The sequence below is a fragment of the Anolis carolinensis genome, chromosome 5 (genome assembly GCF_035594765.1).
Source record: "Anolis carolinensis isolate JA03-04 chromosome 5, rAnoCar3.1.pri, whole genome shotgun sequence".
In the NCBI taxonomy this organism is placed as follows: domain Eukaryota; kingdom Metazoa; phylum Chordata; class Lepidosauria; order Squamata; family Dactyloidae; genus Anolis; species Anolis carolinensis.
The window spans coordinates 17,490,219-17,515,859 of record NC_085845.1 but is presented as its reverse complement, the minus strand read 5'-3'; the positions used below and the strand labels follow the sequence as shown (position 1 = coordinate 17,515,859).

General features: G+C 38.4%; 1 protein-coding gene across 7 annotated transcripts in view; it reads left to right on the top strand.

Moving 5' to 3' along the window:
* Nucleotides 1-25,641, top strand: part of mapk10 (mitogen-activated protein kinase 10) — a 236,720-nt gene that overhangs the window by 116,873 nt on the left and 94,206 nt on the right. For all 7 annotated transcript variants that reach the window (XM_062981826.1, XM_008111016.2, XM_062981825.1 and 4 more), the window contains exon 4: nt 18,765-18,934. In XM_062981826.1, coding sequence (XP_062837896.1) covers nt 18,765-18,934 — 170 coding nt within the window. The remainder of the gene's footprint in view (nt 1-18,764; nt 18,935-25,641) is intronic.

Genomic DNA, 25,641 nt, shown 5'->3' with positions numbered 1-25,641 from the left:
TTGCAACTTGACATGGGAAGGATTTCATTTACTTCATTTTTAAAAAGTGGAAATGTTCCAAAAGTCATCATTTTGTTCATAAATCAAACAGAAAGAACCTGAAGATTCAAAATTCAAATATTGGTATGCAGCTCTGAGAACTTGTGATATATGCTGGTATACGTATTTCTATCTCCTTTCCTCAGAGCAACAGATAAAATATATGTAGACATGTAGGTGAAAGTAAGACCAAAAGTAAGCACACAAGGGTTGGATTAGATGATCCTTGTGGTCACTTCCAACTCTATACTGCTATGATTTTGTTCAAAACACATTGAATTTTAATTTGTTTTAAAGGCTAAATGGAAGTACAAAATGAATATGAAACAAGGTACATAAAAGACCGCCACCTTCCCAGTGAAAATATTTGCCCACTGAGACCGCTAATATATATATATTGTCCCATTCCAATGTCATTGGATATGTGTGGTTTGTGTCTATCGATTATTTACTACATAATGGAGCTTACTGCTTGTTGCCTAGTTCTTATTCTGACATAGTTCTTACTATTCTTTTGTCATACCTCGGTGCAGATTATTTCTACCATTGGATTTCTTCATTTGTTCTCCTAATCCAATTATTGTTTATATTGTTCTATTAAATTGTTATTTTGTTTATATGTTCTTGTTCTATTAAAGAGTCCAGTATTGTTTAATATTTTATTTACATATTTTCTATTTTGGCATTTTATTACTTGATTGATTGATTGCTTGTTGTTGATTGTTGTTGTGTCCCTTCACGTCATATTCAGCATAGGCGAATCTATTATGGGATGTGGGGTGGGTTTCCTTATCTCCCAGCCCTGTTCCAATGCCCAAGCCACCATACCATGCTGACTTTCCTGTTTGATTTTACGTTCGGTTAAATTATTTTATAACTGCTGTAAGTCTTTTAGTTGGAAAAGTTACCTGTACACAATAATATGCATTAAAATATAAAGTACTGTATTTCCTAATGCACCATCAAATCTAAAGTGCACCTAAATTTTCAATGCCTTGAAACTAAAAAAAGTATTTGCTGGCAAATGTAATGCGCAGCAGCAAAAAAATCATTCTTTGTAATTTGACCAAAAAGGTATATGTTACAGCTGCTGTATACTTAACGTCCTTCTTTAAATACAAAAGTATTAGAATACCAACATTTCCAGTGATGGAAAAGAAAGACAGGTTAACAGATAGCCCTTCCTTCAAAGTGCCTCTACTGCTTATCCTGCCTTAGTTTCCTTGGGGTGCATCTATTTTATTTAAGAAATGTTTCTTCACACCACTTTAACTACTTGACTCCATGATATGGCATCATGGGAGCTGTAGTTTTACAAGGTCTTGAGCCTTCTCTGCCAAGGAGGGCTGTGCCCATTCTGAATACTCCTAACAGAGTTGAATGAACAATAGAGGGTGCAACCAAACTGTAGAATTAAAGCAATTTGGCATCACGTTGACTGCTATTGCCCAATGCTGCTATTATTATTATGTTTATTTATACCCCACTTTTTCTCCCCACAAGGAGACTCAAAGCATCTTACATTAAAAGCATTTCAATACAATTTAAAATCTACAAAAATACAAACTTTTAAAAAGAAATAAATATCAATGGCATTTGAAAAATTGATGTCCTTTGGGGGCATGCAGCTCTTCCCTCAGCTCACCTCCAAGGCTGTTTTTCTCTGTGGAAAAGGGTGTTTGGAGAGACACAGACTGAGAGAGAAAGGAGGAGCCAGGCCAGATCTGAACTTTGCCTCCAAGGTTGCTTCTGTCTGGGGAAAAGGAGGTTGTGGAAGCACGCCACCAAGCACTTCCCTGCCCTTGGGAAGACAGCGGCAACCCTTCCTCCTCCTCCTCTTTATCCTTCTCCTCCTCCCTCCTTCTGGACCCACTGAATCTGAGTAGCAGCCAGCCTCCCAAATGGACAGGGGCTGCCTTGAAGGGAGAGAGAGAGAGAAGACCTAGCAGGCCTCAAATCTAATGCGCACCCTAATTTTGGCAAGGTCATTTAGCCAAAAAAAGAGTGTGTATTAGACTCAAGTAAATACAATATTTCCATTTACGCTCCACATGTTTCTGGCAATTTTGTGTGGAAGCTCAATGTACAATAACATGGTACAGCTACAAGTGGTTGTCAATGTACAGATGTCACTACCTCTGGCACTGAGTGATTGAACAAGGAAAGGGTTTGCTGAGCGGCATCTTTGTTTGGGCTGTAATGTGAAGCAATCTTCATGCAGTTAGTCGTGTGGAATTAATTACCCTTGAGAATAGAAGCCCCTATAGGTTAAATTCTGAAGAGCCAAAATGAAATTCAATAAGATAAGCAGTTAAGGAGAGAGTGTGAAGTTGGTCAGATCTTGGTTTTGCTGGTTAGTTGCAAGGGAAGCCTGTTGGGAGAAGTATGTGTTTAGAATAGTGAGATTCTATCTTCAAAGAAGCTTTTCCCATTATCCAGGTGAAAATGGGTTTTGCTGTTTGCTTTTATATGCAGGGAACAGTATGGCACCTTTCAGTCTAATCATTGATTTTTGTAGTTTGATGCAAAGCCAGTAAATGTAGCATGCATAGAGATAGCCTGAAAGCTGTGATGGAACTTGTGATGTGAGACTAATCTAATACGTATTTTTTTAAAAGTCTGTTACTCAGACTTTATTAGTTGTTATTCAGAACAACTAATAGGAAGGGGGGGATCAAAATGGTGATAGTACAACTCCTGAGAAAGTCAAATATGCCATAGTGAATTCAGTGCTGGACTACGACTCTAGGAGAACACAATTGAATCTTCGGCCCATTGGAGAATCACTTGGTGACCATGAACAAGTCACATACTGTCAAGAGTCAGACGCCAATTAGCGAACAAAAATAGAGTTTATTCAGCAGATAAGCCAAAAAGTAATGTTAACACAGAAAAAACCTTGAAACTATCAGTGCTTCAAGAGCAGTTCAAACAAAAATATAATTCAGCAACACAAGCAGGTAAAAACAAAGCTAAACAAACTTAGTGCAAACTGCACTTTCTGAGTCCAAGCCCTGCCAGCCGGCTCTGTAGTTTTCAAAGGAACAGTTCCCAAAAGAAAACACCAAATTGGTTAGGAAACAAACAAACAAACTAAGAATGCAGTAGACTGCTTCCACAATGTGGATAAAGCCGAAGGCTCCAAAAGGATGGAGAAAAGACGTCATCCGGGATTCCAAGGTCAGGTCAGGAGATAACAGCGGTGTCCAAAGAGCAAGCCAGGAGTCAAAAGCCGATAGTAGTCATCAATCACAGGGCGAAGGCAGTAGCAAGGTCAAATTCTGATCCAAGGTCTGAAGAGGGTGCAGTCATCCAAAACAGGTCCACGATAAGACACAGCGAGAGCCAAGCTAGGTGATATCAGCAGATTCAAATCATAGTCCAAGTCCAGTCTTCATGGAAACACAGAGATCCCAATGGCGCCTCAGCAACACCTTGCCACACGCAAAGTGCAGTGGCCAAACATTCCCATTTTATTCCCCTTCCTCCTGGGTGACCAAACACTCACACCCAAACGCCAGGTGTCCCAAATCTACTCAGAGTCTGAGCTCCACACAGCTAGAGCTTGTGGATCTGGAGTACCTAGCAATTCGTCGGAGTCCCAATCATCCTGCCCACACTTAGCCCCATGAACACTTAAAGAACCATCCTCCCTTCTCCAAGCATCCCAATTGGGATCAGCTCCTGCAGAAACCCCAGGTTCAGAAGTATCCATAGACCCCAAATCCCCAGACATCTCCGGTGGCTGTGCCCATTCAGTGCCCGCTTCCCCAGCCACCACCTGTTCCTCAGCATCCATCTCCCCATCTGAATCTTCCTCAGAAGATCCCCCATATAGCTCTCTAAGTCGCTTCCTGCGCAACTCCTCCAGTGAACCCTCATCACGAGGGTTTTTTCTTCCTCTTCGAATTCCATCCCCATCAACCATAATCCCCGAAGGCGCAGTCACAACACATTCTCTGAACCTTTGAGGAAGATAATAGCATATCTCTGTGAGAGGCATATTAAAGTCCCTTAGTTCTGAAAAATTACTTGAGGGTCTTGAGTAAATTTATATTCCACAGATTTATTTAATTCATATTGAGAGGTTTAAAGCTAAGGACTACTTTTTTGACATGTCTTAACAGCCAATCAAAGATTCAGTAAATTAGGTGGTATAATTCTCTCAGTTCCGTGATCTTGGGTGCATACATTATTCACTACAGATGTAATTATTCTGAATTAAGAATCTTAACTATGTGAAATGGCTCTGGCATTCCATTTTTGTATTTTCTGGGGGTATCACCAGTTGATTTGCATTTCAGAGGTGGTACAAAACTAATTGTCATCTGTCTTTCACCATCATCAGGAGACCCAAGTTGTTCACCATGGTGTGAGCAAACTTTATAGGATCTGCCTCTTAATTCTCTGTGTGTGTTCAAGTGCCTTGAATTTACCTGTTGACCTATGGTCTCCCCATTAATTTCATAATAATTTATTAGGCAAATAATATTTAAAGATGGTTTTGCCAGTTCTTTTCACTGAAATATAGCCTGCACCACTTGGCATTCATTGGCTGTTTTCCATCCAAGTACTGACCAGATCCAATCCTGGTTAGCTTCTAAGATCAGGCAGGATCTAATACCTTTAGGATATCTAGGCCCTTCTCTGAATTTTACCACAATGAAATTTTAGGAAGCGTTCAGATTTTCCTACTGCAATAAGATCTGTTTTGTAAAATGGGCAACATTTTGGAGACCCTCAGTACCTCCCCATATATGATTATCACAGTTACTTTATTTATTTTCTCATTTTTTCCTTTCTGTTCTGCTGCATTCAGTCATGAGCGATTCTCTGACCACTAACTCAAGGAAATGCCTATTAAGCCTGGCCATTCTGTCTCTCCTCCACTAAGATGGAAGAGTCTCATGTAATGTTGCACATTATTCATGTAAAGTGCATTAACTTAGTAGGACTCTTCCGTGTTAGAACTAAATGTTTTATCTTTCATCCTCTGTATCCATTCCATCAATATCAACTTAATGGCTATTGAAATGACCAAGGTAGTTGTATAAATTAATTATCCAGAGGATTGCAGTAATTTGAGTTGTTTTCATTTTCTAAGTTTATATCATTGATTTTGAACCCACTGGTTAAAAATACAGATGTAATTCTTTGCTAATTTTGTTCTCAAAGGACACTAAGAGTAAATTATTGATTTATTTCCTACTGTGGGAAAGTCTTTGAAATTGCCCTTTCGAGGGAATATTTGTTGTTTAGGATTTCTTTCTGCATAAAATTCACATGTAATGGTTCAGTGCAGAAAACAGAATTTTCTTCACAAAAAGAAAATATTGCTATTGTTTGCAAAATTCACATGTAGTTTCTTTTCATAGTAAAGAAAAAAATAGAAACCCTTTTCTGCATAGATAGTACTTTTTCCTGTGCAGCAGGTGTTTTCTGCACACAAACACAGCTAAATCAAAAACCATGCATAAATTTTACACAGAAGAATTCCTGAACATCAAATGTTTTCATTGATCCAGGATACTTGTCGACAAACCTGACACTTGATAAACACATTTTGGGGCATTTTTGGAAAATTGTTTCCATCTCTAATTGTCTGTTGTGCCATCAAAGACATCTCTCACACAATATGCTGGAAGGTAGGTAGCAGCAGTAAATTGTTGTCTCAATCTCTATGTGCTAAGCATCATTTCAGCAAATCTGCTGCCCTTAGGTGAACTTGCTAATGTTTCAGGCATGATTCAGAAGGCCAAACCAACTGGCTTTCATATGTGAAATGGTGGGACTGAGTAGTGGTGAGTGTCAATCTTGTTCTTTGCCTCAAGCAGCAAGATGCTTTGGTTCAACTACTGCTAGCAATATTTGGCTCCTCTTATCCCTGGGAATATTTCCTGACCTTTTGTCTCCTCACCCACTGTCTCTTCTTCTTGCCAATGCAAAGGGAACTCTGGAAAAGGTAGTTCTATGTTACATTGAGAACCACAAATCTTTTGATAAGACTATATGTCCCAATTCAGCTGCATGTGTATGTGCACACATCCTCTTTTCTCTCCCCTCCTTCTTTTCCTTTTTTCTTCCTATGATATAATAATAATAATAATAATAATAATAATAATAATAATAATAATAATAATAATAATAATAATCCCCTTTATTTTTATTCCACCCTCTCTCCTCCTCTCTTCCTTGGCTGGATCTACATATACTCAAATATTCTGGGATGAATTGCCCTGGAGCTGTCCTGATCTAGTACAGAACAGTCCCTAGAGTGATTTTGACTTCCAGATAACCAGCCAGGCCAATTGTGCGGTGGGATTGCCACCTCTATATTGTCAGTCAGAAGCAGTTTCCTCGCAGTCTTGCTACTGATGTTACTTCTCCTGGTTACATAATTAGGTATCCTGTTAGAACTTCACCAAAAGTGATGCCGTCAGCAACACCTTCCTGTGGATATGCTTCTGGCCAATGGTCTGTTGGACATGTGGACATTGGATTGAATCTGATCCAGTTGTCCACACATCCAAAATACTGTGATTGCTTAGAGCTTACTAAAAGCTCTGCTGTAAATCCCATCTCTTCTTGTATACTGAGTCTTTACAACAGTTGAAATGAGAACCCACTTTATTTTGTGCATGTAGACATAGCTCTGGGTTCTAGTCCATTGTTCAGATGGTTGCTTATTTAGCTCTATCATGGCTTCTGACCAAATCAAGCAAATTTCATAGCACAGTGGGCATAAGAATGGAAGTTAAATTTTAGACATATCCACATTTTAGCTTTATTTACTTTCTGTTATGGTAATTCCTTTGTGTCTCTGACCTTGGGAAAGTTTACCTTCATACTATCCCTATTGTGAAACCTTTCCTAATTTATTCAGATTTGTATAGGCTGACTTTAATTTATATATATATATATATATATATATATATATATATATATATATATACTCAAATCATTGAATATATAACCCACAAAGAAATGTGGCACTAAAGAAAGAGTAGTTACACTGTCCAGATGTTGTTGGATTACAAATCTCAGCATCTGTCATCATTGATTGGCAAGAGCTGAAATGTGCAATCTTACAAAATCTGGAAAGCTGTATGATTCACAATTGTATATTAAATTTTAAAATGGAATAATTTTGGAAACAGGGATTCCTTACCAGGAAAACTTCAGACCAGCTTTTTATTGTGACATGATTGAAATCTGGTAACACCATTAGGGGCCAAGGCTTCAAGCCAGTCGTTTCTCTTCTTTTGTATTGACAAGGATATTATCCCAGATTCTGAATGATTGCTGTACATATTTTACCATCTGGTTATTTTATCTATCACCTTTTTTTGCATCTTTTACTACTTTTTGCCTCATGGCACTTGTTTAAAAGAAATGGTGCACTGCTGTACAAAAAAAAAAGATAGTTTAGTGTAGTGAGGCATAGTTTGCAACTCAGAGAAAAACTGTCGTTTATCTGGGAAACAGGACATTTACCTTCCTACTTTATGAAAATATTCCAAGTAAGATTGTTGCTTTTTAAGGGAAGATAATAAGATAAAATAATTTAGGGATTACTCAAGAGTTCCATTGTAAAGGGGCATTAGCCACTGATACAACAACATGGGAGCCTTCCTGTGTTGCATACAGATCAACGAGTGGGGTGGGGGGAGCTGGGTGATGCAGGGCATGGGGTGACAAGTTCCCCATGCTCCATGCTGGGCACGGCCGGATTTGCCACAATTCATGACGATTCCGGTGGCAAAAGGGATGAGGTCCTTAATATGGTCTCACTAGGAATGTTTAAGTCTTCCACTATGACTCTATGGTCACCTTACACTGGAAGCCAATCATATAATTGGGCTGAAGGACCTAGAGATTCCCAAATGAAAACAGTGCTCTAGGAATCTCTAGGTCCTGCAGGACAACTATGTTCAAATGCTGTGAGAATTTGACTATGAAGTGAGACCTAGGCCCCATCTACACTGCCATGTAATGCAGGTTGAATTGCATTATGTTGTCAGTGTAGGCTCATATAATACAAATTGGACTGCATTGAACTGGATTATATGAGTCTATACTGTAACCTGTACTGTAGCAGTATAGATGGGACCCTAGAGATCCTAAGAGAAATGTTCTCTCAGATTAAAAAAAGGTTTTGGATTGTGGGCTTTCCACTTTCTCAGGGCTCCTGGGTCCCAAAACCCAGCGGATGTTTAAAGATGATCTGCATTTTCTTCAAAAAATAATAAGACTAGTGTCGTAGGGAAATGTTATCAGGGGAATCTGAGTCCACCCTAAAGCTACATGTATTAATTGTAACACTTTCAGCTACTGGGGTAATTCATCCACATCTGGTGCTTCCTATTTGGAGTTTAGGCTATAACATAACCCTTGCGTTTTGGTTTTGTATGTTTACTTTTTAAAAATTACTTCAGTTATGGGATCCTTAACTAATGGTTGCATAGCTAATAAGAATATTCCCTGACTGATATTCCCCACAACTATTAGTACTATTTTCTGAAAGTTCTACTTGAGGCTTCTTTATATAAAATGTATTATTTATTTATTTACCCCTTTTGTATCCTGCCTTTTTCCACCCCAGAGGGGACTCAAGGCCACTTAAACAATCAGTTTGTTTTATCCTCCTAGCCTCACTATTGTCGTCTTACTGGTTGTCAGTATCTAGGGTTCTTCCAATTGCATGCTTTTTTTCTGCTGGAGATGCCAGAGACGGAATCATTAGTCTTTTTCATGCAAAGCATGTGCTCTGCTACTGAGCTGTGACCTTCTCCCCTTGTTGTATCTCTCCATTTTCTGACATATGCGCAGAAAACAAACTTCACAAACAAATGCAGTGATATTTTATTTAACTTTTTTTGTGCTGTGATTACCCCTTTTCTTTTTCTTTTTGGCAATTGAGTGCAGGAGGAGATATCAACATTCCCAGGATATGTGTGTCATTTGCTATAAGTGAAGGGCACTCGGGTTTCCATCAACCACTCCAGAGTTTTTATATGTCTCCATGCTCCATTATGTCTCCTACACATTTCCTGCACCAGCTTTGAAGGATTTTATACAATCATAAAGAAGATGATTGAATTCCCAAAGCCACATGATTGGTTGTAAAATATTCCTCTTGCACAAATAAATATCATACTTTCCTACTCTTAACTCTACTGAATTTAATCAGTTGCAGCTTCTTCCTAATGCTGACAAACTTTGCCTATTTTCCTTTCAACATGATGCTCTAAGTCAGATGGAGAACAGGCATTTCCACAAATGCGATTTTCACTGGAGACAGGACACACAGGTTGTATTTCTCTTATTTTTATGCCTAGTAATTGCTCTGAGAGGCTTCTGGTTTTAAAAAAAATAAATCTTTACTTATTTCATCTGTGCATGTGAGAATAGAACATTTTAACCCTGATAGCTAAGATTATAAAATAATTTGCACATTTTCAACTTTTTTTGGCATGTTGGAAACTTCTGAGTGATAATTGTTTACACAAAAATAGGAGGTTTTTTCTCTACAATTAGCAACATTTTCCTGCAGAAACACACAGGAACAAGTTGTGTGTGTGTGCTAAATCTCTGCTGTATTTTAAATAAACATTGATGGAGATGAAGCAAAAAGCAGGATAAAAGTGGTGGCCTTTTTGTTCTTATAAAGAAAAGCAAATATGGCAGCTTGCAAATGTTTTTGACAGGACATTTCAACATGCCGAGATGCCTTTTCTTGTTGAGGATGAGAAATTTCTGGACTATTATTATTCACATGGAAATTAGCTGCAATTATGATGCAATTTCATACTTTCTACCTGTGTTCTTTTGATTTGTATAGTAGTGGAAATTGTTACTGTTTTTATATGTCTCAAAGTACATTCAGATATTGAATAAATACACCAATTATGTCATGTAACCCTCTCACTGGGAATTGCCGCTGAAGCCTTCTGATGCCATGAAGATCTCAGGACTTCTGTAATTATTTCACCAGTACAGTTCCAAGTTTCAATTAATCTCATTCAAAAGAACATCTCTGATGCCTGAAATAAAGTATACTAAGTATAAAAAAGCTAAATGTTCTAAAAAGGCTTGACCCTTTCCAAATCGCGTTGTCAGACTGAAAACTGGATAGGGCTCTTTAGTGGTTTTATGGAAGAGGGAATTGTGGTAGATGTGACTTAATCAGAATTTTCAGGTAACATGAAATACCTGATGAAATTCCCTCTTCTACAAAACCATTGAAGGTGCTCCACAAACTATCTCCAGTTTTCAATCTGGCAGACCTAGCCTCAAATATAAGTATGTGTGATAACCCATAAGGGTTTTGCAATATTTTTCCTAGTGGATGGCTTTCTGCCCCCCCCCCCCCACCAAGAAATCTATGGGAGTAGTTAGAGATGGATTTATATCAAGAGGGTTGTAGCAAAAATTGAGGTATCTAAGGTATTCAAGCCATTTCATGTAGCCAGTGGTAGTATCAAAGTAATCATTAGGAAAACATCTGTCTATCTGAGGATGAAATACCATACCTAAAAATACACTGAGGTATTAAAATAATTCAATATCTCTGCCCAATGAGGTTGGTTATTAGAATGATCAGTTGGTTTTTGCTTTGCTTGAAAGCTGTCTTGCCATTATCTTATGAGAATGGCCCCATTTGCAGGATATTTCTATTTAATTATAGGTGGTTCGTTTAGAAGAGGTGTTTGAAATTCCCCAAATAAATGTGTCTACTCAAACAGAAAATATAATTTCGGGGAAACAATTAACACCATTATGGTGAATTAAGACTCACATGATTAACAAAGAATGCTTAATTCTTTCCTTTCTCCCATTTCGCCCTCCTAAACACACAACAGCAAATCCTGCTACTTCTGTCAAAGGCCCCATCTACTCTGCCATCATATAATGCAGTTTCAGAATGCAGATTAATGTCAGTGATGTGGATTATATGGTAGTGTAGACGCATATAATCCAGTTCTAACTGTGTTATATGACAGTGTAGATGGGACCAAAGTGAAAAAGGCCTATTTCCTATCCCAGATAATTGTATTTGTAACTCCTCTCCAGCTTTAGGTCTCTTCTACTCCCTATGAGCTCAACCAATAACTATTGCTCCTTCCTTAGCATTTTCCCCACCCACTGGAGCAAGTTAATACATGGAATAATTATATGGGCAGACAAATAATGGCTTGCTTATGTGCACACATTGAAATCAGAGGTCTCCTCTGGCTCACTTTCTCAAATATAGTAGGAAACTTGTCCCATCAGAGATTGTCCAGGAATTAGTTTAAGCATAAATAGTAGTCATTTCTATTATGGTTATTTCTTCTTTTTTCACTAGTTCATTAAAAAAAATTACATTATTACTGATTCAATTCTATTTCCTATTACACATTGCATTTTCAAGTCATTTCCAAATTATGATGACCCTAAAGGGAATGTATTCTAGGCTTTTCTTGTCAAGGTTTGCTCCGAAGAGGCATGCCATTGCTTTCCTCTGTGGCTAAGAGAGAGTGAATTGCCTAATGTCGCCCATTGGATTTCCAAGGCTGAGCTAAAATCTGGATTGCTGGAATCCTAGTCCATCACTCAGACCATTACACCATACTGGCTCCAGTTTGCTAAACCCAGAGAAAAATCAAAATCTACCAGTGTTACTGTAAGAGGTCCTAAATATCTAGGAGAGATGTAACAATTCACTGCAAATTCCATGATAGCAAATAATTAAACAAATAGTGCTTTTGAGATGGTAATGACAGAAATATGATGGAACTTGACAGGTATACCTTTTGACTTTGTGGTCACAAATAATTCTTGCTACAGATACTAGTATTGCTTTGGAAAATACCAGACACAGTGATGACAAGATATAAATAATAACTGACCCAATGGCACAGCTTTCAGAAAGGGATGCCCTTCATTGACATAACCTTTGCTAATATTTACCAGCTGTTTGGAAAAGGAAACAGAATTTATAGAGATCACCATAGCTGTTTGGTTTTAATTATTCAGGGGCGGCTATTCTCCTGAATAATTGTAATTATGAATCACTTCTATAGCCTGGTTAGTGTAATGTACTTTAATCTATTGTCTCATTTATTACTATCAATAAAAACAATTCATATCTCTGGGTTGAAAGACTGACTCTCTCTTCCATACCAATCATATTATTTGATAGTAGAAACAGGCATCTCAGAACTGAAGTTGGCTATTTTCAATAATAGGATTGAATAGAATGCAAATAATATTCTGTATTAGGAATGGATTAGTTTCATACACTTGCATACAATTTTCTCCAACCCCATTCAGTTTGTTCATCTTTCATTCATACCACTGTCCTACCTTTATCATCAGAGGCAGACCTGAGGCCTCTCCTACACTGCCATATAAAATCCATATTATCTGCTTTGAATTGGATTATATGGGAGTGTGGACTTGTAAAATCCAGTTCAAAGCAGATAATCTGGGATCGGATCTTGGGATATAGGAGCCTGAGAAGGCTTTATGAATTAGGGTTCTTTTTTAACCACCTTCATCAAGGATTTTTACCTTCCTTTCAATAACATGTATTGGCATCACAATTAACTATATTCCTATTAAAAGGAAGGAACTAGTTCTAACTGTTGAATGTGTCCAAGGGCCACCTTGAACTGACACTAGGCCAGCTGAAGCCATGTTGAATCCAAACCCCTCCCAAAGTAAGGATGTTAAAATTACTTAGTACTATTCTTAATTTGGCCTAAGTTTCGGTCTGCTTTGTACTGTGCCCTAAACTGGAGGTAGATAGGATCAATAATAAATCCCAATCCCTTACAGTTGAGTCATCTTTCAATGCACCAGAAGCAAACTTCTCCTTTTATGCTGTAGCTCATTGACCATATGTACAGGCTGTCTCTTTTGTCCTTTGTGGTTTTCTCCTACCACAGTTTATGCAATTCACCAGCTCTACTTACATCATATTATCAATAGTGGCTAATGACTTCCATGTCCGTTTTCTACCAAAAACAGAACCTAAAACAAAACCATTGTCTCTGCACAGTATTTCAACTACACTTTGGGATACTCAAATATGGGGAGAATATTCTGGAGGAATGTTTGTTTTCTCTGCCACAATTACTCATCTTTGCATGTGAGGAAGGATTTTCATCCCTATACCCCAGGACTGCTCAGGAAGGAAGATTTTATTGTACAGGAATTATACTTTGCCCACAATGAATTAAAGGACTGGTTTTCTTTCATCTTTCAAATCCTCTAAGGAGAAAAGGTGAGGCCAATGGTCATGTGGACTGTGTAATATTGACAGATAATACATTGTTTAAAATCAAGCTATTGAAGTGCTGTGAAATAGTTCCTTCATGTGGACTCCACTAAAATCCTTTTAGATTTTATTTGTTAGGAGATAATATTGTAGCAAGTATCCTGGAGAGAATACCTTGGGCTTAAGAAACAAACAAAGGAGAAATCAAACCAGTCCTGAGTCATACACAGAGAATTCAAAATAGCAGATGAGGCATCAAAACAATTGGGAGGGGGGTTCTAAATACACACACACAAAGTCCAAACAGGATCAAAAACCAGACATGGAGCCACCAAAAATCAGAAGTCAGGTTTCAGGAAACTAGGGAGCAGGGACCACCACAACATCCATGATAGTGAAGCTGTTGTTCTGTAGCACAGATACAGACTTGGCTGTGCCAATTTATAAAAGTAGTGAGAGTACTGCAAAACATGTGTATAAGCAGAAACAAAAAGGAGACAAGCTCCATGTGCTAATTGACGGTCAGCTATTTATTCCTTTTGAAAAGCCCAATGAATTTAGGGCTATGTGAAGAAAGGCCTTCTTTAGGGACATTGAGCAATAATCTCTGGAGTTATAAACAACACTTTCCAAAAATATGGACCATTAAGTATTAAAAACATTTTTTTCATACAGCAGTGTTTCGCAATCTTCTTCTTCTTCTTTTAACCAGGGACTGCTTTGACTAGGGACTATTTTGACCAGGGACCACTCTCCAACATTAGTACCAAAAGGGTAATGGATCAGTTTTTGGTCAACTTTAGATTCGGTTTGGTTATTTGGGGTGCTGATTCAGAAAATTGAATTGAATAGACCATATTAGCTCTAGTTTCTGATACAGAACATATGCCATCCAGTAGTCGCCATCTGCTAACCCACAGAAAACCATATTTAATAATCTAGAGCTGATGTGGTCTATCCAAGGCAAATTTCTGAATCAGCACCCCCCAAAAAACCCCAGGAACAGGCCTAAAAATGAAGACACCAAGGCATCTCTGCTTCCAGGTGCCACATGGAATGGCTCCACTCAGGGGAAGGGGGGAGGAGGAGAAGCAGCAGTCAGGAGGCTTGTTGTTGTGCCGCGGATGATATTTTAGTTCTTGGGGACCACTGGTGATCCACAGACCACAAGTTGGGAACCACTGTCATACAGGCTGAAAAACATCGGGCTTTCTGAAGGAATAAACAATTGATCATCAATTAGCAGGAAGAGCTGGTCATGTTTTTGTTTTGTGTTAGTTTAGAGCCAACTGTAGCTCAATTGGGCTGGGCCCTTCATCCCTGCATTTTGCCATTAAGGCAGGCTATACATTGGCAGAATGTAAGCCGCTCTGAGTCCCCTCGGGGAGAAGGGCGGGGTATAAATGAATGTAATAAATAAATAAATAAATATACCTGAGCCTGTGCTTTTGTTGCCATAATTGTAGTTTATGACTACAAGGATAAAGAAGCTTAGCCCCCTTCATATGACAGTCTAGGCTCTGCTTCCATGATGTTGACTGCCAGATTATCAGCCATTGTTTTATTCTATATTAATTTATTTATATTCATTTATTATATTGTTGAAATGGCATTGAATGTTTGCCAGTTTTTATGTTTTATATCTAGAAGCTGCCCTGAGTCCCTCCGGGGAGATAGGGTGGATTAAAAATAAACTTATTTAATTATAATCTAAGGCTGCCAAACATCTCTGGTTATGAATGTTGCCTGTTATCTGAGCTCCATCTTTATCCTTCTTTATTGGAGGAGGCCTCCTCCAGCTTAGTCATGACAAATATGGACAAAGCCTGCCAGTAAGAACTGTTATGATTATCAGGACCTTCAAAATATGAACAATCCATAATGAACAGATGGCATCCTCGTTTCTCTACCTGTGGCAGCCATAGTCTTAGAGGACATTCTGCTGCTCACAAATCTGCATCTTCTTATAACAGTTCCTATAATACCAATAAAGGATGCTTCATTTGTTGTGTGTACAAATACTAAATGGAAACACGTGCGTGCGATTTTTTTAAGCAATGCCATTCTCCCCCCCCCCCCCCCAAATTAAAATATTCTCATTTTAACCTCTGTGTCCTTTTGGCACTTCTGGATGCATCCTCCCCCCTTGACCTGGCACATTCATAAATCCTTTTCTGGCTTTTGAGCACACAGTCCTGCTGGGTAGCTTATGAAAATAAATGAATTCAAAACTCTGAGGTAATTAAAAGGAAGCTAATTTTGGCCATTAGCCAGAAATTCATGAACATGTTGTGTTCGATCTGATCCTGTGTATAGTCTTTCCCGTCCTTGTGCCCTCTGAAGCACAGTTGTGAGAAATATGGAAACACTATACTGTGATATTTCTGCTTTCCCCTTCCCAATTTAATGATGACAATCTTCTTATGCTCTCTTTTGTAGTCTATATTACTCAGCACTGGTTTACCCATAGAAACAGTAGGCAGGAAGCTTGGGAAGACAGATTAAAGCAAACAGTGAAGGAAAACTAGTCACCGTATAACTTAGGGTTCACTGGAAAAACAATCTGCTCAGAACTTTTTATGGATAGAGAGAAAACATTCTAAGGATAAACATATTTGTTTGATTATTATTTATCAAATATCTATCTATTAACATGTTGGTTAAGGTATTTATTGTATTCAGATGAGTTCAGGAATGTAGATATTCTAGCTGCCAGAACCCAGCATTTTTCTTTTGGCACTTGAGATGGCAAATAGCACACACAATCTCATGGTAGTGAAAACATAATCACAAATGAAATAATACCCCAAATTTGGTGACTGAAACAGCTTTCTTCCTTCTTCTAATGGTAGGGTCAGCAGTGACTATAGCTCAGCCTGAAACATGGCTGATTGAAATGAGGTTCAGACAACTACAATGTGATCTCCATATCCACAGGACCAGTATCTTGCAGTTTCATTTATCCATATCTTACAAAATGTGTCTTCTCTAGGCGTTTTCTAGGTCCTCCAGCATAACACTATAGTATTTTTTGGGAAGAAGTCTTTCATTTAAATAGGGTTTGCTCTTATTTATTTTGGATCTCCACACACAGTCTAGGAATGTATCCCCCATGGATACAAGGGCCATACTGTACACACTCCCTGCATTGGAAGAATATGTGAGGGCAGTCATCAGTCCATATATGCTTACTTCACATATTCATATGTATCATAATAAAGACAAGTTCCACATTTGGGGTGTATGTGTTTTGGTAAAATGTTTTGTGAAGAGCCTCATCCTCTGTCAGTGGAAACAAATTTCAAGATGGAGGATGTTGTGAAACATTGACATGGTGGGCAAATCCAGTCAGCTTGTCCCACTGGAAATGCTTTCCAAGAGAACTTCTTCACTCTGCCCACTACCCTAAGAGCCCTCTCCTTCCACATCTTTGTGTGTGTGTGTGTGTGTGTGTGTGTATACACACACACACACACACACACACACACACTAGGATGTCTTGACCCAGCATGCCTAGAATATTTCCTTTCTTTCTTTTCGTTGAGCCATGTTGTCTGTAGATTTTTTTTATCAGACTGAAGGCAATATTTAGAACTAGACCATGTAACTGCCATGCTGGGATTGGCTGCTCAATCCTATTGTGGTGGCTTCTATCTCATGACATGTGGGGCACCTGACCTATGCATAGAAGGAGACAAATCAATAGAAAATAGGATCAAATCACAAAAGCATGCAGAATATGTAAATTATTCTCTATTCTCTATTTCCCCTCTTTTTTTCTCTAGCAAGGTGAGAAGCTAATGTAGTGGTTTCTGAACTTAAGGATGTCCTCTACTTGTAATGCTATAAAGCATAATTCAGATTAACCCCTCTTCAATAATTACATTCATTCTGTTATTGACTCTTCCATTGGGACCAGCTGCTCATAACATTACTTCTGCTCACTGTTTTTCCCCATCTGTCACAATCCAGGCTGCAGAGCACCAATAACCATGCGCAGAGACCAGATTCTATCTAATATCTTTATTAAAGAAATATATAAAGTCAATAAAAACAAATGAAGAATATAGTTCAGAAGGAGACCTTTCAGGAAAGGCCAAATATAGTCCAGGAAAATATTGTCCAATATAAGATATTAGAGTTCAAAGTTATAATCCACTTGACCGAAACACACACTATTGCCAAGCAATAGTGCGGGGAACTGTCCAAAGTCTTTCGAGGCTTAAGGTAAATCCGAAGGAAACTGGAAAACAAGGCTTGAAACTAGGAAGCAAGGTCCGTGGTAAAACGCAAGACAAGGCAAGACTTGAAACTTGGCTAGATCAAACTTGAAACAAGGCAATCATGAAACATGAATTGAGTCCAGTGAAGTCCGTGAAACAAGGCGAGGCTGGAAGCTAGATCCGGGGAACAGGGAACTGGAGTATGAAGTCTACACACGATCTCTCTCCTCAAGCTGAACAAATTGACTCCGCAAGGTTCCCCTTGCGGCAAAACCCCTATATAGGGTCTTGTTTTCCCGCCAACAGAACACTTTCCCTGGAGAACAAGAAAGGAAACCAAACTCTGTCCAGATGTATGACTCCTTAGAATTTCCCAAGGGAAGCAGACCTAATCAGCTAATTGTCTGGCAGCGATTCTGAGGCTCCGGCGATTAGCCTCCCTGGCTCCTCTATCTCTATTATAATTATCTTTTCGGGAAAACGGGGGAGAATTCTGCCCAAGGCTTGTTTGGTTAACTTCCTGAGGACAAACATCCTCCAGGTGGCGAGGCTCCGATTCAAGCTGAACTGGTGGAAATCCCAAATTTTCCTCCTCATCAGCCACAATAGCACTAGGAACGGGACTACAAGGCCCATGAGACATCACACCATCCCATCTTCCTGGCCCTACTATGATGTACCTTGAGCCTGTCCCCAAAGTCACATTCATTGCTTTTTCCCCCCTTCCTCCTCAGTTCAGCATGAAGATTATAAAAATGAAAGCTGTGAATTGTCCAACATTTCAATTGAACAGATTCCTGTTCCCTCTTTAAACTGCAAATTCCAGGACTCCATAAAATAGAACCATAGCAGTTAAAATGGCATCATAGCACTAGAACTGTATGGTGTGAAAAAGGTCCAGTGGTATCATTTTACTTTGTAGTTGTTGAGAAGATGAATGAATTCCATTGTCATATATCAATTCAATTCATGCTTTGAAGGGTGTTTTAGATGACTTAGAATGATCTGAAGGACAATTTCCCACCTGAAATAGGGTTAGATGCCATTCCTAGAAAGAGCTTGTGAAAGTCATTAAGAAAGCTAGCTGTCAACATGAAACTCCCTGACAACAAGCCTGAAATGACAAGATGGGTCACCTTTGTGATCCCGAGTGTCTGCTTTGTTTCATTACTATGCCGATAGTTAACTGGGATTCTATTTTCTTTCTCTCCTTGCCCCCTGTTTTGGCTCCATGACAGGGATTCGGGAAACAAGTGGATGTGTCATATATTGCCAAATATTACAACATGAGTAAAAGCAAAGTTGACAACCAGTTCTACAGTGTGGAAGTGGGTGACTCGACCTTCACAGTTCTCAAGCGCTACCAGAACTTAAAACCGATTGGCTCTGGAGCTCAGGGAATAGTTTGGTAAGTTTTTCTATAAATATATTGCTTTGTATGCTTTAAAAGAATATACTTATTTTTTGTACTATTTCATTTTTCTGTCCATGAATGTTGCCCAAGACCAAAGCTTGGAATTAATTTGTTAAAAAAGTTAATGTACTACCCATTTATTTAAAAACATTTTTCTCCAAATTTTAAGAAGTTTTTATTTAAATAGAAGACAAATTGCCTAAGTTTGAAAATGGGAAGGGGGAGCAGACCAAGTGTGTGAGGTCTGAAATACTTGTGAATTCTCTTGTATACCTTGCTCTCTTCTTTTCCAAAACTGTTTATATGCAGGAGGCAGGAGTGGAGACAATCTAAACACTGAAAATCAGTGTGAGCTAACAGATTGCATTTGAAAATCTTGAACATTTCATTTGCCCTCCAAGTGTCCTGATTCCCAATACTTAATGAAGGATGGCATTAGCTCCTTTATTGTGAGACCACAGACAAGTCCATTATTCCCACCTTTCAATTATTTGTCTAGCAACTAGTCAATCAAAATGAAGTACAGAATTCAGATATATTGGCATAGTAGGAACATGCTTGTTTTCTGATGCCTTAGAGATAGGACTCAGAGCAATGGGTTCAAATTACAGGAAAGAAGTACCCAACTGAACATTAGGAAGAACTTTGAGACTTCATAACCTATTCTACAGTGATACTCACCTCCTCAGAGTGTGGTGGAAGCTCCTTCTTTGGAGGCTTTGAAACTGGATGGATGCCATCTGTCAAAGTTACTTTGTGCTTTTCCTGCATGGCAGGGTGTTGGATTAGATGGCGCATGTGGTCTTCTCCAACTCTATAATTCTAGGATTCTAGGATTATATGATTCTAGTAGGGAATAAGATTTCTCTGGAGGCCCATGGTGGGTGGGAAGCTCACAGGAGGTGACTGATATAGCGGATTGATGGCATGCTTGTGAAAACCTTGCATGTGCCTCCTCAAATCTAGTGGTGGATTGGATGGAACACAGCAAGATAAGATACAGATAGAGGTAGAGTTCGGGTCCCCTAAGCCATACCTGTTCATTGACCTAGAGCATTGCCCTGCCTGGATTATATATTTCAATGGAGCAGATATCTGAATAAACAAATTTGATGTCTGCAGTCATATATAGCTTGACTATAATATGGCAAAAGAGAGAAAGGGACCACGGTCAAATAAGACTGAATAAAGTGAGATAGCATGCAGGATTGGTTAATTGATGTTATATTGAGTTGTATGTATTTTGGGTTGTTTTTTGTTGTAGGGGAAAATACATATGTGAAAATATTTAGAGGGAAACTAGAGACTTTCAGGGGCTCAAAATGGTGCTCCAAAACATAACTAAAATCATAGTAAAAGGGATCAATGCCATGTACACTCACAGCCACTCCAACAACCTAATGTGAGTATCATAGAGGTTACAAATCTTCCCACAAACGTTGGATCATGACTAATATCCAAATACCTTGAAAAGTATGTCCTTCCAGGGTATTAAATATTGGTACCAGACAATCCTCCTAGAGGAGAATGTTCATAAATGTCCAACTACCAGAGAAGTACCAGTTTCCAAACTACTGCTCATGAGCTTCTCTTGGAAGGAGAGCACAGAAGGCTTCTTATTCTGGCTTTAGATACAAGCTAAATTTAAATGAGAAAAGGTGGTATCAAAGATATTTGGATCTTGAAGATTACACTTCCCCGAAGGCTAAGAGTAGGGCTGTACTGGTTGGCTCTCAGATGAGGTAATGGAGAGAAGCAAAGGTCTGTGGGGTAGTGTTACAAGAGGTCCTTTACTTATTTTCAAGTTATTTGAAAGTATTTTCATTTGACATTTAGGTAAAACACAGATTTGTTCATAGATATTTCCTGATTGTCAACTCTGAATCTCATTAATTTGGACTATTATGAAAACCTGGCAACTTTGAGCATAATTGTTTCTCCATTCCTCCATATACATAATTCTAAGACATTTTAACTTTTTGTGTATCTTTAACTTGTTAAATGTAATTTTGTTTATTTAGGTTATTTTAAATTCTGATTTATTTTAAATTGCTTACATTAATATGCTGTCATGAGATCCCACGATATAGTGTGTGGTATACGCATTTTAATAAATACAGCATAGAAGGGACTGCTTTTTCTGTACCATTTGACTCTGTCAGAAATGCAAGGTTTCCAAGTTGATGTGTTGATCATTTGAAAGAAAAAGAACCAGAAAAAAACCTGACATTTCACTGAGACATATGAATATCATAAAGGCTGTGCTATAAAACATGTAGGGCTAATAAATCTTGCAGGATAAATAATCAGATCTTTTATGATTCATGCAAGTGTTTCTTTGATTTATTACTTATCGCAGTATAAGTTTCCACTGCTACTTTTCCATCCCAAGATTCTGCTTTCAAAACTCATTATTGTTCAGTTTCAAAAAATATACAACTTGGTAGGTTTCATTAATTTTATTTTGGCTTTCCTTATCAATATCCTTTCCCATTTCTACTCTCTGCGCTATCATTGTTTAATAGAAAATTATGCTTCTAGACAAGTCATATTTAGAAAACTTTGACTTATAACAATTCTTTCTCCCATGCTGCTATTTATAGCTTGAACTGTGTAGTGTTATTGAATAATTGATTATTTTAATAACTTATTATATTTGTTATATATTTTAATACATTCACATACTCACATATACACATACATTATATTTATATCCCAACACTTTCTTTTTACCTTTTGTGACAAGGGTCACAAGAAAAATGACATACCTTGTCAAAACCTTGTAAGACAAGTGCAGAAACACTAAATTGAGCCTGATAGTCTAGCATTTTGCCATTTATTTCATGATACTGAAGACTGCTTTTCAAAAGTAGTCAGTTACCATTCTAGTTCTAAGCCAAAAAGTGGGTTGTCAAATATGTTATACTACTTTTTTGGGGAAAAGCAATTGTTTTCTCTTTTCTTGTATTAAAAGCTAACTTTTAGTTAGTTACTTTTAAAAATCTACAGCAGATAAAGTGCAACATGAATCTCTCCAACCATATGATATCTCCCTTCTAGCTGGAACTATTAACTTCAGTTTATTGAAACAGTTACACTGCAGGATGAATGAAGTTGTACATCATTAAGGGTGCATCTACAATGTAGAATTAATGCAGTTTGACATCACTTTAACTGCTATGGTTCAATGCCATGGAATCCTGGGAGTTATAGCACTCTGTCCAAGAAGGCTAAAAGTCTTGTAAAACTGCAGCTTCCAGGATCCCATAGCATAGCCATGGCAGTTAAAGTGATATCAAACTGCATTAATTCTACAGTATAGATGCACCCTCAGTTACAATTGGAGTTACATTTTAATTATAAATTACTCTATTTGACTCATTCCTTACTTACAAGCCCAACTGCTTGTAACCAAGTTCTTTAGTCTACGAGACAGGGGAGTAAATTATTCTGGCTGTATAAGATAGAAGGAGACAGGTATCAAAAGCTAATGTTGGCCAGTGAGTCCTTGCCCAATTCAAAATGCAACTCTCCTCAAAACAAAGTGCTGATCAGGGACATAGAATCAGCAAGATTACAATTTGCTGGAACTGACCAAGCAGTTTGCAAAAGCAGTGCCCTCTAGAATAGGTTAGCCTTTCTTGTTTCCTCACACTTTCCTGATGGCAGTGCAATTTCTGTGCCAAGAGAGAGTGAACAGCTGTTTCCCTCTTCACTCCTTTACTCCATGTGATCAAATACAGAGCTCTTTGAATGTGTTAATTGTGACAGCTGCTTTTGGCTGGAGAAAAAAACTGTCTGTGCCAATCTCTTATTGTTGCCAGCTTAGAGTACCACTGAAAGTGGTAACTGGGCATTAACAACTGAATTTTAAGAAACATCCCATAGAAATGCAGATGTTTTTAAAGTACTTTCTGGTAGAGAGGAGGGAGGAGAAAAAAGTATAAGGAGAGAAGAGAATTAGCTAAAGACTTTAGTAAAGGCTAAAGGGTGACTCAAAGCTCAGAGTCACTCTCAAAGAAAAGCATACCCCACCCACCCAAGATTCAAAAATGCCATGCACCCACCCATCTGTACTTTCCAACTCCCAGTCCCTAAATAAAAAATTTTTTTTAAAAAGGAAAATCTAGGAACATCTAGGAAAATCAAAAAATAAAACTAGACTCAATGAGTCAAGCCAAAAGCTAAAGCTGCAAGCGAGTGAGCGGCAAAGCAATCTGACTGCAGCAATCCAAGTGCTTCTCTCTAGAGCCAGGACACAACTGAGCCGTGGAGGTGCTTGTCCCATTAAATAAACACAGCTTGAGTAAGACACGTCACAGCTTTCTTCTATTCTAACTGGCCCAGCAGGCAGGGCTCACAGGGAAACCCCAATGCAAGCATGCACCAGCCTCTCCCTGTGCCGCATGATCTGGAATCGAAACCAAAGGTAGCTGCACCTGGCAGCCGCGTGGTCCATTTTGGTTGAAAAAAATGGTGGCAGAGCCCTTATCATTATGGGCATCTGAACAAGCCAAAACAGCTGAAAGCAAATGTCCAATATGAATCTATGCACAAGCCTAACAATTGTATTGCTCTTAATCATAGTAGACTCTGTGGGGCTAAAATCCAAATGCCATATTCCCTGTTACAGTTATATAATAGTAAATAGTCCTTTTGACTGGAGTCCATGGGAACTACTAGTGCTTATTGGACAGGAGATGTCAGCTGAAGCTCAGGCACTTGATGAACTGTGGTAAAATATCTGCTATAGCTTCTGATCATGGCAACATCTACACTGACTTCTTAGGTGTTTTCAAATTGTATTTTACTTATATTCACCCTGTGATAGGTAAGATATATTCAGAGATAATTTGCCATTGCATTCTTCTGAGCTTGATAGAGTGTGACTTCTCCAAGGTCACCCAGTGGGTTTTCATGGTTGATTAGGAAGTGAAACCTGGTCTCTCAGATTCTGTAATAGCATCTAGATTATAGAATTAGTGCAGTTTGACAGTACTTTAACTGACATGGGTCAGTGCTAGGGAAACTTGGGATTTGTAATTTGATGAGACACCAGTAGACTTTGGGAGAGAAGGCTAAAAACCTTATAAGACTACAGCACCCATGACTCCATAGCATTGAGCCATGGCAATTAAAATGGTTCCAAACTGCATTAATTCAGATGCACCTCTAGTCCAACACACAAATAACTGCACCACACTATCTCAATTTATACAAGGGCATTTTGTTTGGTGCTAAAAGTATAAAACTCTCAGCTGTTGTGGCAAAAAGGAGGCATGGTGGGATAAAAGTTCATCTTACATGAAAGACAGACATGAAGTACAAACAGTAGAACAAGAGTTATTGTTGGTCCTTTTTCACACATTGACTTTCAGAGCAATAAAATGAAAAGGTTGGCATGTAATCACTTGACAAATCCTTCCTTCCACTTGATGAAATCCCTTGCCTAGCTGTTTCCGAGGCTATTGAGGATTAGAAGCAGTGGGCACATATTTCACCTTTATTGTGTTTCATACACTTTTTTTTTGCAGGGATGCAGAAGCAGTTGGGGATTTGTGAAATACAGCATGTAGGAAACACACATCTCCAAGGGTATAATCTCCTATCTCTACAGCCATTTTTTTGACATCAGCTAGTCTGTCTGCAGGGGCAAAACTGAAGTGTGTCATCCTTTTCTGTTGTTGCATATTAATCACAACAGAACAAAAAGTAATATGACTGAATGAGTTACATGTTGAGTGTGGGTTTCATGTTCTGGGTTTTGCTTAGTTTTACTTTTATGTATGGATGGATGTGTGCCATGACGTTTTTGGCTCTGCAAAAGAATGGATCTACACTGACCTCCTATACTGGGGCTGATCTGGCATGGATTAAATAGGCATCCCCCTGGCCTCTGCAGACGTAGGAGGGACTTCTGATCACTTAGCTCGACAGCCATCATTGCCACCCCCTTCCATCATTTATATCACGGCAGTCTCTGGCTGTGACTTTGGTCATACCTTTGGTCATTGCCTGACATTGGCTAGGGTGATGGAGATGGGAGAAAGGAGGAATTGACTCGACTATTTGGAAGCGAATTCAGAGTTTGTCCTGACTTTGGTTAATGTAGGGCAATGCCATATTGAGGTAGCTTTGCCCGCATTACTGCAGATCAGCTCCATATGATGTTTGGTTACCATGGAGCTGATCCAGAGCTTTTCCAACTTAGATGATAGTGCATATGTGCCTAGGAACTCTCTTTTCCTTTTATAACATTACTAGCTGTGCCCGGCCACGCGTTGCTGTGGCAAAGTGGTGGTGGTATCGGTTAAAACTTGTTGTGGAATTTTTATTTGACGTTATTTGTATTTTTTAAAATTAATTTTATTGTCACTTATCTTTTTTATTTATTATATTTTATTATTTTGTTGTATTATTTTTAGTCATTTTGTTATAGTATTTTATTGTATTAATTATTTTAGTGTTTTTTTTATAATTTTTATTGTATTATTTGTATTTATTTTTTATCATTATTTTATTAACACTGGGCTGAGTGGGTTGCTAGGAGACCAAGTGGACGGAGCTTAGCCTTCTAACTGGCAGCAATTGGATAAAAACAATTATTCCTCTCCCTCTAATTAGGACTTTATTTTTCTTTTCTTTTTGTTGTATCAACCTAGAGGCATGGATGAGGGGTTGTGATGTCAATTTTCGAGGTT